General features: G+C 45.3%; 1 protein-coding gene across 4 annotated transcripts in view; it reads right to left on the bottom strand.

Annotated features, from left to right (window-relative positions):
- Positions 1–4394: 4394 nt before the first annotated feature.
- LOC310670224 (uncharacterized protein) overlaps positions 4395–13270 on the bottom strand; it is a 58500-nt gene continuing 49624 nt past the window's right edge. For all 4 annotated transcript variants that reach the window (XM_083425142.1, XM_083425140.1, XM_083425141.1 and 1 more), the window contains 4 exons: positions 12958–13053; positions 12072–12230; positions 11855–11983; positions 4395–9171 (listed from right to left, as the gene is read on the bottom strand). In XM_083425142.1, coding sequence (XP_083281268.1) covers positions 8003–9171; positions 11855–11983; positions 12072–12230; positions 12958–13053 — 1553 coding nt within the window. In that variant the 3' untranslated portion in view covers positions 4395–8002. The remainder of the gene's footprint in view (positions 9172–11854; positions 11984–12071; positions 12231–12957; positions 13054–13270) is intronic.

Raw genomic sequence — 13270 nt, 5'->3', positions numbered from 1 at the left:
TCATTCAGTAATATTGCCTAAACATCTTCTAGGTTAGGATGGGGTATTTTATTATATGTGGGTATACAATACTGTTATATGTAATAATCTAATACAAAATAAAACATCCTAGACCTTAAGGCTCCTCCAGACAATCTATTTATTTATATCTGCTCAGTCAGTTAGAGCTTTGTGCTGATAACGCCAAGGTTGCAGGTTCAATACCTGTTTGGGACAGCTGCATATTCATTCCTATATTTCAGGGGGTTGGACTGGATGATCCTCAGTGTCCCTTCCAACACTACAACTCTGTTACTCTATGAATATTCATCCCAATTCAACAAATCAAATTCCATACGTGGGTTAGATTATATCCAGTCTGTATTGATCCAATTTGCTTACGCTTCCATTCTACCACATCCTGTCTTGCTTGTCCGTCTTCCCACACGGCCATGAATTTCACTGGGTTTACTCTTGAGTAGGACTGGCACTGGCCACAACCTCAGGGCTCAGTTTTTGCCCTGTCTCTATCCGGGGCTGAGGTAAAATGTTGCAGCTACACTGTCGATACGGACAGAATATTGCCAGCACAAAACCCGGTGCTGAGAAGTTTTCCCTGGGTGCCAATATGCTACCAGGGCAGGTTCAGGCTCCTTGTACAGTGGTGCCCCGCAAGACGAATGCCTCGCAAGAGGGAAAACCCGCTAGACGAAAGGGTTTTCCATTTTGGAGGTGCTTCGCAAAACGAATTGGCTATGGGCTTGCTTCACAAGACGAAAATGTCTTGCGATTCCTGGGGTTTTTTCCCCCCTCCCAGCCTTTTTCCCAAGCCCCTAAGCCGCTTAACAGCTGTTCGCTAAGCCGCTAATAGCCTTTTAGCAGCTAATCCGCTAATCCCTTAAGCCTTTAATAGCCGCTAATAGCCGCTAAACCGCTAATAGCGCTAATCCGCTAATGGGCTTGCTTCGCAAGACAAAAAAAACCGCAAGACGAAGAGACTCGCGGAACGGATTCTTTTCGTCTTTCGTGGCACCACTGTATTAATCTCCCAGGCCCTAAATAATTTGGGATCAGGATACTTCAGGGACCGCCTCACCAGCAGGCATTTTAATTGAAGGCTGATCCTATAGCTCTAACTGACCTTTGTGGTTTTTCATACAGAATCTTTGTAAACCTCTTAAGAGACTATTGTAGTTAAATGGTATATAAATTGTATAACTGAATAATAAAATAAAAACTACTTCCCTAACTGCAAAAAGTCAAGAGGTTCCTTTTGAAAGTGCCTGAAGCTATTTCAGTTGTCCAAACTTAAATTTCCTGGTATTTCCATCCCTCCTGCAAACTACTGCCTGTCTGGCGGCATTCTGACTCTCTTAACTACACACACACACAAAATCATTTTGCTAAGTGTTTCTAAGGTTTACCGTAATTTATGTTGCTTTTTTGCTTTCGCCTAACAATGTCATGATAATACTGCGTGTTTGTTTCGACAATCCTGCTTTTCATATTTGGTGTATATCCTGCATCTAGTAACTCAATAAATAATTGAGCCTCTCTAAATCTAGTCCCTGTTTTTATATTCCATGTACAGTGGTGCCCCGCAAGACGAATGCCTCACAAGACGGAAAACCCGCAAGACGAAAGGGTTTTCCGTTTTCAGAGGTGCTTTGCAGGACGAATTTCTCTATGGGCTTGCTTCGCAAGACGAAAATGTCTTGCGATTCTTGAGGGTTTTTTCCGCTCCCCAACCCCTTTTTCTAAAGCGCTAAGCTGCTAATAGCCTTTTAGCAGCTAATCCGCTAATCCCTTAAGCCTTTAATAGCCGTTAATAGCCCTTAAACTGCTAATAGCGCTAATCCGCTAATGGGGTTGCTTCACAAGACGAAAAAACCGCAAGACGAAGAGACTCGCGGAACGGATTCTTTTCGTCTTGCGAGGCACCACTGTATATCCTGCATAGGGAAGTTTAATGTTTCATTATTATTATTTAAATATGCTAGAAGCCGCCCAGAATGGCTGGGGCAACGCAATCAGATGGGCAGGGTACTGCTACTAATACTAAGGCTTTGCTCAAACGATAAAGCAGTGAATTCCTCAAAATAAGACGTGGGGGGAAATTTTGGCTCCAAGGGAACTTTCTGGGTAACTTTGCCAGGTAGGTAGAGTATCTTGCCTCATAGCTTATCCTCAAAACAACCCTGGAAGGTAGGGCAAGCTGAGAGATAGCAACTGGTCCAAGGTCACACAGCAAAGTTTTGTGGCTCATTGGGGATTTCAACTTGGGTCTCTCATCTTAGTCGAATCATGACACCACATTGGGGGAGGAGGAGAGGAAGGGGGCGCTGAGGAAAGAGTAGAGCCACATACTTCAACAGTACGGCCTGAGAGCCTTTCGACTGTCAATTTTGAGGACAAAACATGGGGCCTTATGCAGGGAACAAGGGATGCTACCTTATAACCCATGGGTAGGCAAACTAAGGCCCAGGGGCCGGATCCAGCCCAATCACCTTCTAAATCCGGCCCGCGGACGGTCCGGGAATCAGTATGTTTTTACATGAGTAGAATGCGTGCTTTTAATAATAAATTATGAATAATAAATTTTTATTTATACCCCACCCTTCCTGGTTCGAAAACCGGGCTCAGGGCGGCTAACAGCACATTTAAAACACTTAATTGATGCAACAAAAAAAACAGCATAAAATACAGTATGAAACCTGAATAACAATAAATTCAGAATTCAGAAATCAATTTGGGGGGGAGGGGAACCATCCAATAAACATTTTGCTGGCTAAATTAGTCCTATTTGGGCCAGCGAGGAGACCAGGAGAGAATTAGCTGTGGGATCCCAGAGCGGGTAATCTTCATAAAAATGGGAGGAGGGGGAAGGAAGAGGAATAAAAGATCAGGCTAAGTTCAAATTGAAAGCCAGGCGGAATAGCTCTGTCTTACAGGCCCTGTGGAAGGAAGTTAAATCCTGCAGGGCCCTGGTCTCATGGGACAGAGCATTCCACCAGGTCGGAGCCATCACTGAGAAGGCCCTGTTCCTGGTGGAGGATAATCTTACTTCCTTAGGGCCTGGGACCTCTAAACTATAATTATTCATGGACCTTAAGGTCCTCTGCAGGGCATACCAGGAGAGGCGGTCCCATAAATATTTATTTAAAATGCATCTTTGGGTTATTTGTGGAGTATAGGAATTCGTTCATCCCCCCCCCCCCCAAATATAGTCCAGCCCCCCACAAGGTCCGAGGGACAGTGGAACGGCCCCCTGCTGAAAAAGTTTGCTGGCCCCTGTTATAACCTCATCAGGCCATTGGTCCACGCAGCTCAGTATTATTTTCCTACATCTGCCTTTTCCAACGTGGTGCCCACAGGTGCCAGGGCATCCGCAATGTCCTAGCAGTTGCTGGGAAACCTTGCTATTCCCCTTGCAAAGCTCTGATGACCAGAGGACTTTAACAATCGATCTCTTCCCAGGGAATTCTGGGGATGGGGGGGGGGTCTTCTGACAACTCTCTGCAGGTGGTGCTTGTATGTTTTCTGAAGAGGGGGGTTGTTTTAAACCCAGTATCTAATTTATTCTATCCAGTTTGGAAACGCTTGGAAAAAACACCACACAATGTGAACGCTATGTTGCGTGACTTCCATCTGAGAGCGAACGAGAAACAGCCAGGCCCCATCGTTTCAGGCCTAGGGACACCTTGCTCCCTGCGTTTCCTATGGCTGCCAGAGAGCTCTTGCCATCAGAAAGTTCTTTCTAATGTTTAATTGGAATCTCTATTTTTCGTAATTTGAATTCATTGGCTCGGGTCCTACCCTCCAGAGGAGAAGAAAACAAGCTTGCTCCCTCTTCTGTGAAAAAGCCCTTGAGATATTTGAAGATGCCTATCATATATCCTCTCAGCCTCCTCTTTTCCAGGCTAGTCATACCCAGATCCTTCAACCGTTCCTCATCAGGCTCGGTTTCCAGACCCTTGATCATCTTGGTTGCCCTCCTCTGTATACGTTCAAGCTTGTTAATATCCTCCTTAAATTGTGGTGCCCAGAATTGGACACAGTATTCCAGTTGTGCTCTGACCAAGGAAGCACAGAGGCTGTATTATTACACTAGACTTCTGCTGATGCAGCCTAGAATAGCATTAGCTCTTTTTGCTGCTGCATCAAACTGCGATATTAAGCTTGTGGTCGACTAAGACCCCTAAATTATTTTCACGCGTACTACTGGCAAGCCAGGTCCATTAACTTTTATGAGTCTTCTCTGTGTACGGCTCTGTGTACAACCCTTACCATTTTTCTCGATTTTATTTTATTTTGGTGAGTTGGCAGCATTTTCCTTAATTCTGCACTTCAGGTTTTTTACACAGGACTCAGTTCTGGTGGTATTGGACATGCAAAATTTAATATGTGCAAAGAAATTGTCATTCGTTACTCTTTATTTGCAGAACATTTTGCCAATACACTAAAAAACTCTTAAAGCAACCATGCATAATAAAGGCAGCCACCTACAACATCCAGTTATTTTTTTAAAAAAAAAAAACCTCAGAAACAAACCTCCACACATAGACGACTCCCTACACAGTGTAACAAAATAGGGGGAGGACTTAATTTGGAGAAGCCATTTGTTTTGCTCTCTATCCTGAATTTACACACAATGGTCAAAGAGAACCCAAGGCAGTGTACATTTGTAAATTCAGTTTCTTTCGAAGAGTTGGCGACTTTTCAAAATGGAGTCCCACATCTCGGGGATCGTGGCGATCTTTCCCTATTTCCCCTCACCTGCCTTTATTTATCTTCACTTGCATATTAACATGGCGGAAAGTCATATCGCAAGGTAGTCATATTGCGCGGTATTTCACAGCAAAAATTTGCAAACACAGTAAACGAACGAGATTAAAATGAGAGGATTTCGACGTAAGACAGGTAACAATAATGTGGACTAAGCATGGATAACAATAAGCAAAATCTAGGTTAAAATATTTTAAAATGTACAGAATGTCTATGATACAGTACAACTTGGAATCCTTGACGTTGATGCTTCGCGACAATGTTAAGGTCGCTGGAGTCCAGGGGAGGGATGCAATGGCAATCAGAGAAAATTCTGACATTTATCAGTAAATCCAAAGCACAAGATGATTCGGTTAAAAGAAGAAGAAGATGATGATTTGGTAAATGACCAAGTATTTTTCTTGTTTCTGTTTTTCGCAAGTGAGGAGTGACATTTAGCATTTATTTGGTTTTACGTTTCCAAAACAAGTATAATGATAAAATTCTTTCTAATACAGTATCTTACTGTAAGTTTCAAGACCAACTACAGTCTGCTAGAATGAATTCTACAAGAGTATCATTTCCCATGGACTGGATGCAGATCCCTGACAGTCAGGGACAGATCTCAAAAATACAGAGTGCCTGGAAAGAATCATACCCTCTTTCTCCATCATTAACTGGTAAATGTCAGCATTTAAGAAGGGCAAGGTTTGACATGTCCAGGATGATTTAAGAAATGAAATGATTTTCATACGATATCACCCCTGTACCTTAATCATCCCCGTAGATGAGCTACTGCTATGAAACTCTGAGAAACGCCATGCACTATAGCAATTTTCTTTGAATGACAGGATGCTTTTATTGGCAATTTATAAAATGTAACCTCTCAATAGTCAAAAAGCTTAGCATAACGCATTCGTGGAAGGTAATATACCCCACAGAGACGGTCCAGCGTGCCTCACCCGACCCTCCGTACTGTTCACAAAACATCCCGTGCACCCACTAAGCCCAGTTCCCCACTAATATTGTTGCTCTCTACTCTACATTACAAATGACAGCACAACTGTTTTGCATCTTTATGCAGAAGCAAAGTCCCGCTGCAGTCCGAGAAGCGGTTTCAGCATTGCAGGCTTAAAAGTACTCAAAAGTGTTAGCATACCTGTTGGAGTGAAAGGTTGAGGCATCCATACCTTTGATTTAGTCTCAGAATAGCCCATAATATTTGCTTTTATAACCATACCAACCAACCAACCACAATTGCTTATTGATCAAGAGCTGCTTCCTTTATTAACATTTATTTGGGACTTGTGTGGAGGCGAAACTGTTTTGCCTCTGCGAAGGATTCTTTGCTCCCCAAATTATGTATTGGGGGGGGGGGGGGTTTGGTCCTCTGACCAAGCCAAAAATCTAAGCCAGCCTTGTAAGTAAGCTCATAAAAATCATTTGCCCACAAGTCCTTTTCACTACCAGCCACTGAGCAGGCTGGGAAACAAAACAACAACAACAACAACAACAACAACCCTGCTTTCTATTAAGCATACTGGTTGATGTGGTGAAGGAGGGTCTATCTTCTACCCTTTGCCTCCTGTGCTGTTATGAAGAGGAATTTCCTTCCTTTAAGGCTAGAATGGAGTCCAACAAGGCTGGTACAGGAGAACTGGCCTGAGCCCACACACTCGCCTGCATGGAATTCCTGCTCGCCTGTGGCGACCAAGCGAGCTGTTAAAACACAAGGCTGATCTCGGTGCAGTCTTAAAACGTCTTTACTTGGAAGTAAGGCCTTCTGATTTCAAGGGGGTTTTACTCCCTTGCTATTTTGCATAGGATTGCAGCCTATATAAAAACATTTGTATGATTTTTTTCCCAAGAGCCCACACAGAGACCAAGGAAAATAAAAGCGCTGCAACATGCTGAAGTCTCGTGGCAGAGGTTGCTAATACAAAAAACTAAAGCCCACACATGCCAGTACATTCGGGAATAAGGTACGCTCCCTCGGATATTCATGAGGCAGCTATATCGCTTATTCTTAGACTCTAGTTCCCATCAGCTCCAGCCAGCATGGCCAGCGCTCAGGGATTATGGGAATTGTAGCACCATTTGCAGGGAGTGTCTGCATCCCAAACTCAATTAATAGGAACCTGCTCTCAGTAATTTATTTTATTTTTGCCAGATTTCAGCAGAACCTGTTAACCTATGTCTCAGTCTCACAAATCAGCTGATAACTGTTAAGCAGAGTGCTCTTTCGCATGCTTCCCATTGCGGGCTTGGAGATTCCCAGTTCAGGTGATGTACTATCTAGTTTTGTGATTCTATAACTGTGACTTTCTTCAGCCGCCAAACAAACCCAAATACGCCGAACTGCCCTGCCGCCCAACATTGTGCGACTCCCCCAATGCGGTGCAAAATCCAACCCACATGTTTCCAGAAATATCGTTTTGGAAAATCATCCCTTTTTAACTATGTTAGAAGTGTGGAAAACAAGAAACCTTTCTGGTGATACCCCTCCCTTCCACTTCCATCTCTGCTAGAGCAAATCTATACGACCAGGTTAAAAAATGTGAGAGTCTAGAATTTTTAACCAAACTGATGCCAAGAGGCAACGAACCCCTTTTAAAACACCCTCTTTAAAATTTGGTGTGGGTCAGAACAAGCAGGATGGGTGTCCAAATTCCCTCCCCTCCCCCCAAGTTAAATAATGACCATCTTTCGAAATATGGGGGAGGACAAAAGCGGGGTGTGTTTTTTTTACAGACCACCCTGATTGTCATTCATTCTGCCACAGCCAGTTGCTGAATCTCATTCAGTCGTTTTGCTTCCATCTAGTCTGAGAGAGTACAGAATCACCATCGATTTTGGAAGCTGAAGAGAGCAGCAACTGGGTCAGAACCAAAACAGTGTTGTTTTTAATGCTCTGCCTCTTTTCCCTTTTTTTTTGAAGGCATACACCCAAAAATGTAATCTTTGAGAATCCCCGTTCTCTGTTCAGTAATGATAGATCTCTCCTCTTAAGTCAAGCAGGAAGTGGGCATAGCTGTGAAATGCAAGGAATCTTCCCTGCAGAGCTGGATCTCCCTTTCTGAAGATCCTGTGCCTAAAGATCCAAATGGAGCTTCTGCCAGTCAGATCTTGGATGTTCTCTGCTTTCAAACATGCTTCTTTTCAGGAATGTCTAAAGCATGGCTTTCTTGCTTGACCGGACAATCTTACTCGATGGCCGTAGCAGGCCTGGATGAAGCCCCTTCCCTGCTCTGAGCATCCTTCACAGCGTCAAGGTCCTGTCCTCGGTTAACTCTTTCATGACTAGGATGGCTTGATCTCCGACGGAAGTCTCCTCGATTGTCCACAGGTTGGGCACCCCTCCTTCTCCGGCCTCCGCCGAGGGTGCGTAAGACGTAATGGGCCAGTGAAAGGTTTCCGCAGGGTGAGCATATCCGTAATAGTTCTCTTGCGTGAAGCCGATGCTCTCGGGAGTGAAGCTCTGAGTGATGTCCAGAAAGATATTGGCTCCGACCGCAGCCTTGGCCTTGCGCGACCGGCCTTTGTGGCGCTGGGCGTCGTGCGTGTTCTGGTGGCGGATGAGGTGAGAGCTCTGGTTGAAGCTCTTCCCGCACTCGGTGCAGCGATAGGGCTTCTCGCCCGTGTGGATCTTCTGGTGGCGGAGCAGCGTGGCCAGGTCGTTGAAGCTCTTCCCGCACTCCGTGCACTTGTAGGGCTTCTCCCCGGTGTGGATTCTCTGATGTCGGAGGAGGGTCCTGCGGTCGCTGAAGCTCTTCCCGCATTCCGTGCACTCGAAGGGCCTCTCGCCGGTGTGCACTCGCCAGTGGGCCTCCAGGTTCGACTTGTCGCAGAAACTCTTGCTGCAGCTGGAGCACTTGTAGGGCTTTTCCCCCGTGTGGCTGCGCCAGTGAGTCTTGAGGCTGTACTTGTTGTAAAAGCTCTTGCTGCAGCTCGAGCAGTGGAACGTCTTCTCCCTGGTCTCCACGTGCGTCTTTTGATGCGTGATGAGATTTGTGGTCCGGTTAAAGCTCTTCCCGCACTCGGGGCATTTGTACGGCTTCTCGCCCGTGTGGATTCTCTGATGTCGAAGAAAGCTGGTTTTGTCGCAAAAGCCTTTGCTGCAGACTGTGCACTTGTAGGGCTTCTCCCCCGTGTGGATTCTCTGATGAACCTTAAGGCTCGCCTTGCGCGTGAAGCTCTTCCCGCAAACCTTGCACTGGTTTTTTCTTTTGCCTTTGTAAACTTTCGCCGGAGCTGGCAACCCGTTGAAGTCGCTGCCCTGGCAATTGGGTTTATCTCGCCAGTCTTCTTCTGTTTGGTCGTCCCCGTTTTGCTCTAGTTCTCCTTGATCCCCAACATTATCTTCATCCTCTGTATCGTCCGACAACACACCGTATGGTTCCCATTCACTCTCGCTCTCCCAGCCATCACCTAGGAGAGAGGGAGGGAGAGAGATCAATACAAAAGCGAAGGAAATGTAAAAGATTCAAACTCTGCGAAATAGCAACAAGCCTATTTCTGCAAAGAACAAAGAGCTGAAAAATGGTTCTTTTGCCTGTAGATCCCTTTGGCATCTTTAAGGGAAGAGACGACAGCCTTTTTGACACCTGGGAAGGCTATTTATTTATGCCACTACTGCGGCTCGTGTTCTGTTAGCCCCAAAATAGAAAATAAGCAAAGTCCCAACTAAAGAAGAATGCCAACTTAAACTGATGGAATATGCACAGCTTGTGGACCTAACATTTAGAATAAGAGAACAAGAACATACGTTTAAAGATGATTGGAAAATGTTTATTGAATATACGGAGGAAAATTGTGTATATCTGAAAATGTGGACAGCATTAAGTTAAATTCAACAGTGTAAATAAGTTTGGGTGGATGTTATAATGGAATACTGAATGGTTTAGTTTATATAAAATACGCAGGGATTTATGTTGTGCAATATGAACCATGGAAAGAGAGGAACGGAAGTCACTGATGTTTTAAGGTTAAGTGAATATTCTAAAATGTAAAAAAGAAATTTAATAAAAATTATAATAATAAAAAAAGGAGGATACCACGGATCGGTGGTAGACTTGCTTTGCATGCAAAAATTCCCAAGCTCAAATCCTGACATCTCTGTGCAGGGCTGGGAGAGACTCCCACTTACAGAATCATAGAACAGTAGAGTTGGGACCATAGCTGTCAACTTTTCCCTTTTCTTGCGAAGAATCCTATTCAGAATAAGGGAATTTCCCTTTAAAAAAGGGAAACGTTGACAGCTCTGGTTGGGACCCCAAGGGTCATCCAGTCCAACCCCCTGCAATGCAGAAATCTCAGCTTAAACATCCATGACAGATGGCCATCCAGGTTTGAAAGCCTGGAGAGCTGCTGCCAGTCAGGGAAGACAATACTGAGCTGGGTGGGCCAAGAATCTGACTTGGTAAAAGACAGCTCCCTGTGTTCCTCAACTGACTGCTGTGGTACCTCAGGTTACAGACGCTTCAGGTTACAGACTCCGCTAACCCAGAAACAGTACCTCAGGTTAAGAACTCTGCTTCAGGATGAGAACAGAAATCATGCTCCGGCGGCATGGCAGCAGCAGCAGGAGGCCCCATTAGCTAAAGTGGTACCTCAGGTTAAGAACAGTTTCAGGTTAAGAACAGACCTCCAGAACGAATTAAGCACTTAACCCGAGGTACCACTGTACAGTCATACCTTGGGTTAAATATGCTTCAGGTTGAATGTTTTCAGGTTACGCTCCACGGCAACCCAGAAGTAATGGAACGCGTTACTTCTGGGTTTCGCCACTGGCACAGATGCTCAAAATGACGTCACGTGCACGCGGAAGCGGCAAAACACGACACGCCCAGTCGCATATTATGTTCTACTCAGGATGCCAACGGGGCTCCGGAACGGATCCCGTTCGCATCCAGAGGTACCACTGTATTGTTATTAAATTTATATCCTTTCCTTTCCTCCAAGGTGTTTCAAGTGCTACACCTGGCTCCCCCCCACACCTCTACTTTATCCCACAACAACTCTGCGAGGTAAATTACGCCAAGAGAAAGTGACTGGTCCAAAGTCACCCCAGTGAGCTTCCTGGCTGAGTGTGGATTTGGACTCCAGAGTCACAGGTCCCAGCCTGCCATTCTAACCACCAAAACACACCTGGGGTCAGACGGGGGCAGCTCCATGTCATCGCTACCCTATCCCAACAATGGGTGCCTCATGCCTTGGTGCCAAATGCCCCTCCTGAGCCCCCCCAGTTACCTCACAGGCGACACCCCTGACCAACCCTACTTTGCACCCTCCTTGAACTCTGATGTTACCACCTGTTTTGCCTGGATGAAGGCCGGAGGCAGTGTGTGAGAGTTTGTGTAGAAACCATCATGGCCTCCCCCAAAGAATCTTGGGAAGTGTGGTTTATTAAGAACTGTGGGGAGAACCCTGCTCCTTTCTCAGAACCCCCACTCCCAGCATGGCTTAACAGTCAATCCCTCTTCCTATCAAACTCAGGGAATTGTCTCTCTTTGAAGAGAAGGGCTGTGCTTCTTAATAACTCTCAGCACCCTTAGCGAACATGGCTTCTGAGAGGGAAAGAAGAAACAATCCCGAACAGGGAAGAATGACAAACCAAGTTGATGGACTACGCTGAAACGCCAAAATTAACTGGAAAGCTTTAGGAACCAAGAGGACAAGAACTTTAGAAAAAGAATGGGGGGAAATTATAATTTATTCAGGAGACCATTGTAAGAAGATGAAAACGTTAGCAGGATTTTAACCTCACTTGTAAGGTAACAAAGACTATGGGCAATTTGGACGGATGAAAAAAAGTGGGTAACGGATTGATATGCAGTTGCAAATATTGACATTAGGACCCATGGAGGGGATGGGGGGGGGAATCTTGAGATTTGGGGCAATCTCTTTATATGGACTTTTAATTGATTTTGTTATAAGTTTCTATTTTTTAAAACCAAATAAAAATTATTTCAGAAAGAGAAAAGAAGCACGGCTTCCTTGTTTAAAATGGGATAAGACTGCTTTGGTTGTCTGGTACAGATGTGGCCGCAGTCAAACAGCATCTTGGTGGGAAGGCAAAGGGCCCCCATCCTGGCTCGCAGCGGACACTCACTCTCTGCAGCTTCAGTCACAAAAGAAATGCCCTCTTGGGATCCTCCTGGTTGTGCCTCGAGTGGCTCTTCTGACAAAAGGCCTTCCTCTTGAGAGTCCTCTATGCTGAGGGAGGTCCCAGTCGCGCTATCTGTGGCGAAGGGGAGAGGAGAAAAGATCAATTTCTGTCTGAATTGGACAGAAAACCAGGATATGAATCTTCAAATAAGTAAATCTACCAGCTGATTCCTTCTGCCATGTCTCTCTCGGCTGATTTCCCTCAGGCGTCTCGGCTTCTCTTCCGTTTCCAACGCTTTCCTTCGCCTCTTCCATCTCGCTCCCTTTCGGAGTTACTTCAGTCGGTCTCCCGCTGTGTTCGCTCCCCCAGAGATCGGCCACTGAAACAGGAGACCAAGAAGGTCGTAAGGGGGAAACGGCACCTTAAACCACGAGATTTCACCCCAAAACCCTGGGGAGATGCCTCACGAATCAGATGGTGGCCTGGTTCACACAACAGGCCAGGCCAAACTTGGCTTGGAGAAGCTCCTGAAAAGGACCTCACAGCTGCTTTTTGCTTTGCTCCTCCTAGCTGCGTTTTGATGTCCAGAGCTCAGCCATGGATTGGCTCAGCGTGGCCTCCAAACTGGGCCTCGTGGTGAAGCTCTCTCCGACCCAAGGACATAGCCTTGTTCCTCAGGAACCATGAACTATGACCAAGGGAAGGAGCTTCATCATGAGCCCTGCGTTTGGAAGACATGCTAAGTCAATCCTTGGCAGCAAAAACCAGGGAAGATCAGAGTTTCCTTCTCCTTTTTTTTTTTATAATTAATTTTATTAGTATTTTCCACACAACAACATGAAAGATATCAAAAAATAACAATACACAACACACAAAACTCAACATTCGAAAACTAAAAAAAAAAGAAAAAATCCATATCATACAAGTTAATATTATTAACACTAAAACAACAAGACATTGACTTCCACCAATCCCACAGCACCTCCTTTATCTCTCATTGTGTCTTCCTGTTTTCTTTATCATTCTCCTACATGGGCTACCTTCCCAGGTTGACAAGCCCCCCCTGCCCCCCTAAAAAGTCCCAAATGCTGCAATTAAGAATCTACCTGTTGGTTGTTCTGCTTCTTCAGAGCTCTGGTCAAATATCTCTTCCTTTTCTTCCAACCAGGAGATGAGATCAGGTTTAGGAACCGGAGGCCCTTCTGGAGAAGAACAGGAAAAAGCCCATCACACACCCCAAAGCTATTATTTCTGGCTTTCTTGAGGAACTTCGTACCAGCCACTCTGAAACCACCCTGCCCACTGCCACTCCAGCACAATATTTGGGAAGGCAAGATCTTCTAACTGAGGGATTGAGGGTGAATCTGCTGTAGGCTTTCAGATTTTCTCAGACTCCAGTTCCCATCCGCACTGCAGCCA

The sequence above is a fragment of the Podarcis tiliguerta genome (assembly GCF_965153285.1).
Source record: "Podarcis tiliguerta genome assembly, chromosome: 2".
NCBI lineage: Eukaryota > Metazoa > Chordata > Lepidosauria > Squamata > Lacertidae > Podarcis > Podarcis tiliguerta.
The sequence above is the reverse complement of the archived record's forward strand: the minus strand, read 5'-3'. Positions and strand labels throughout refer to the sequence as shown.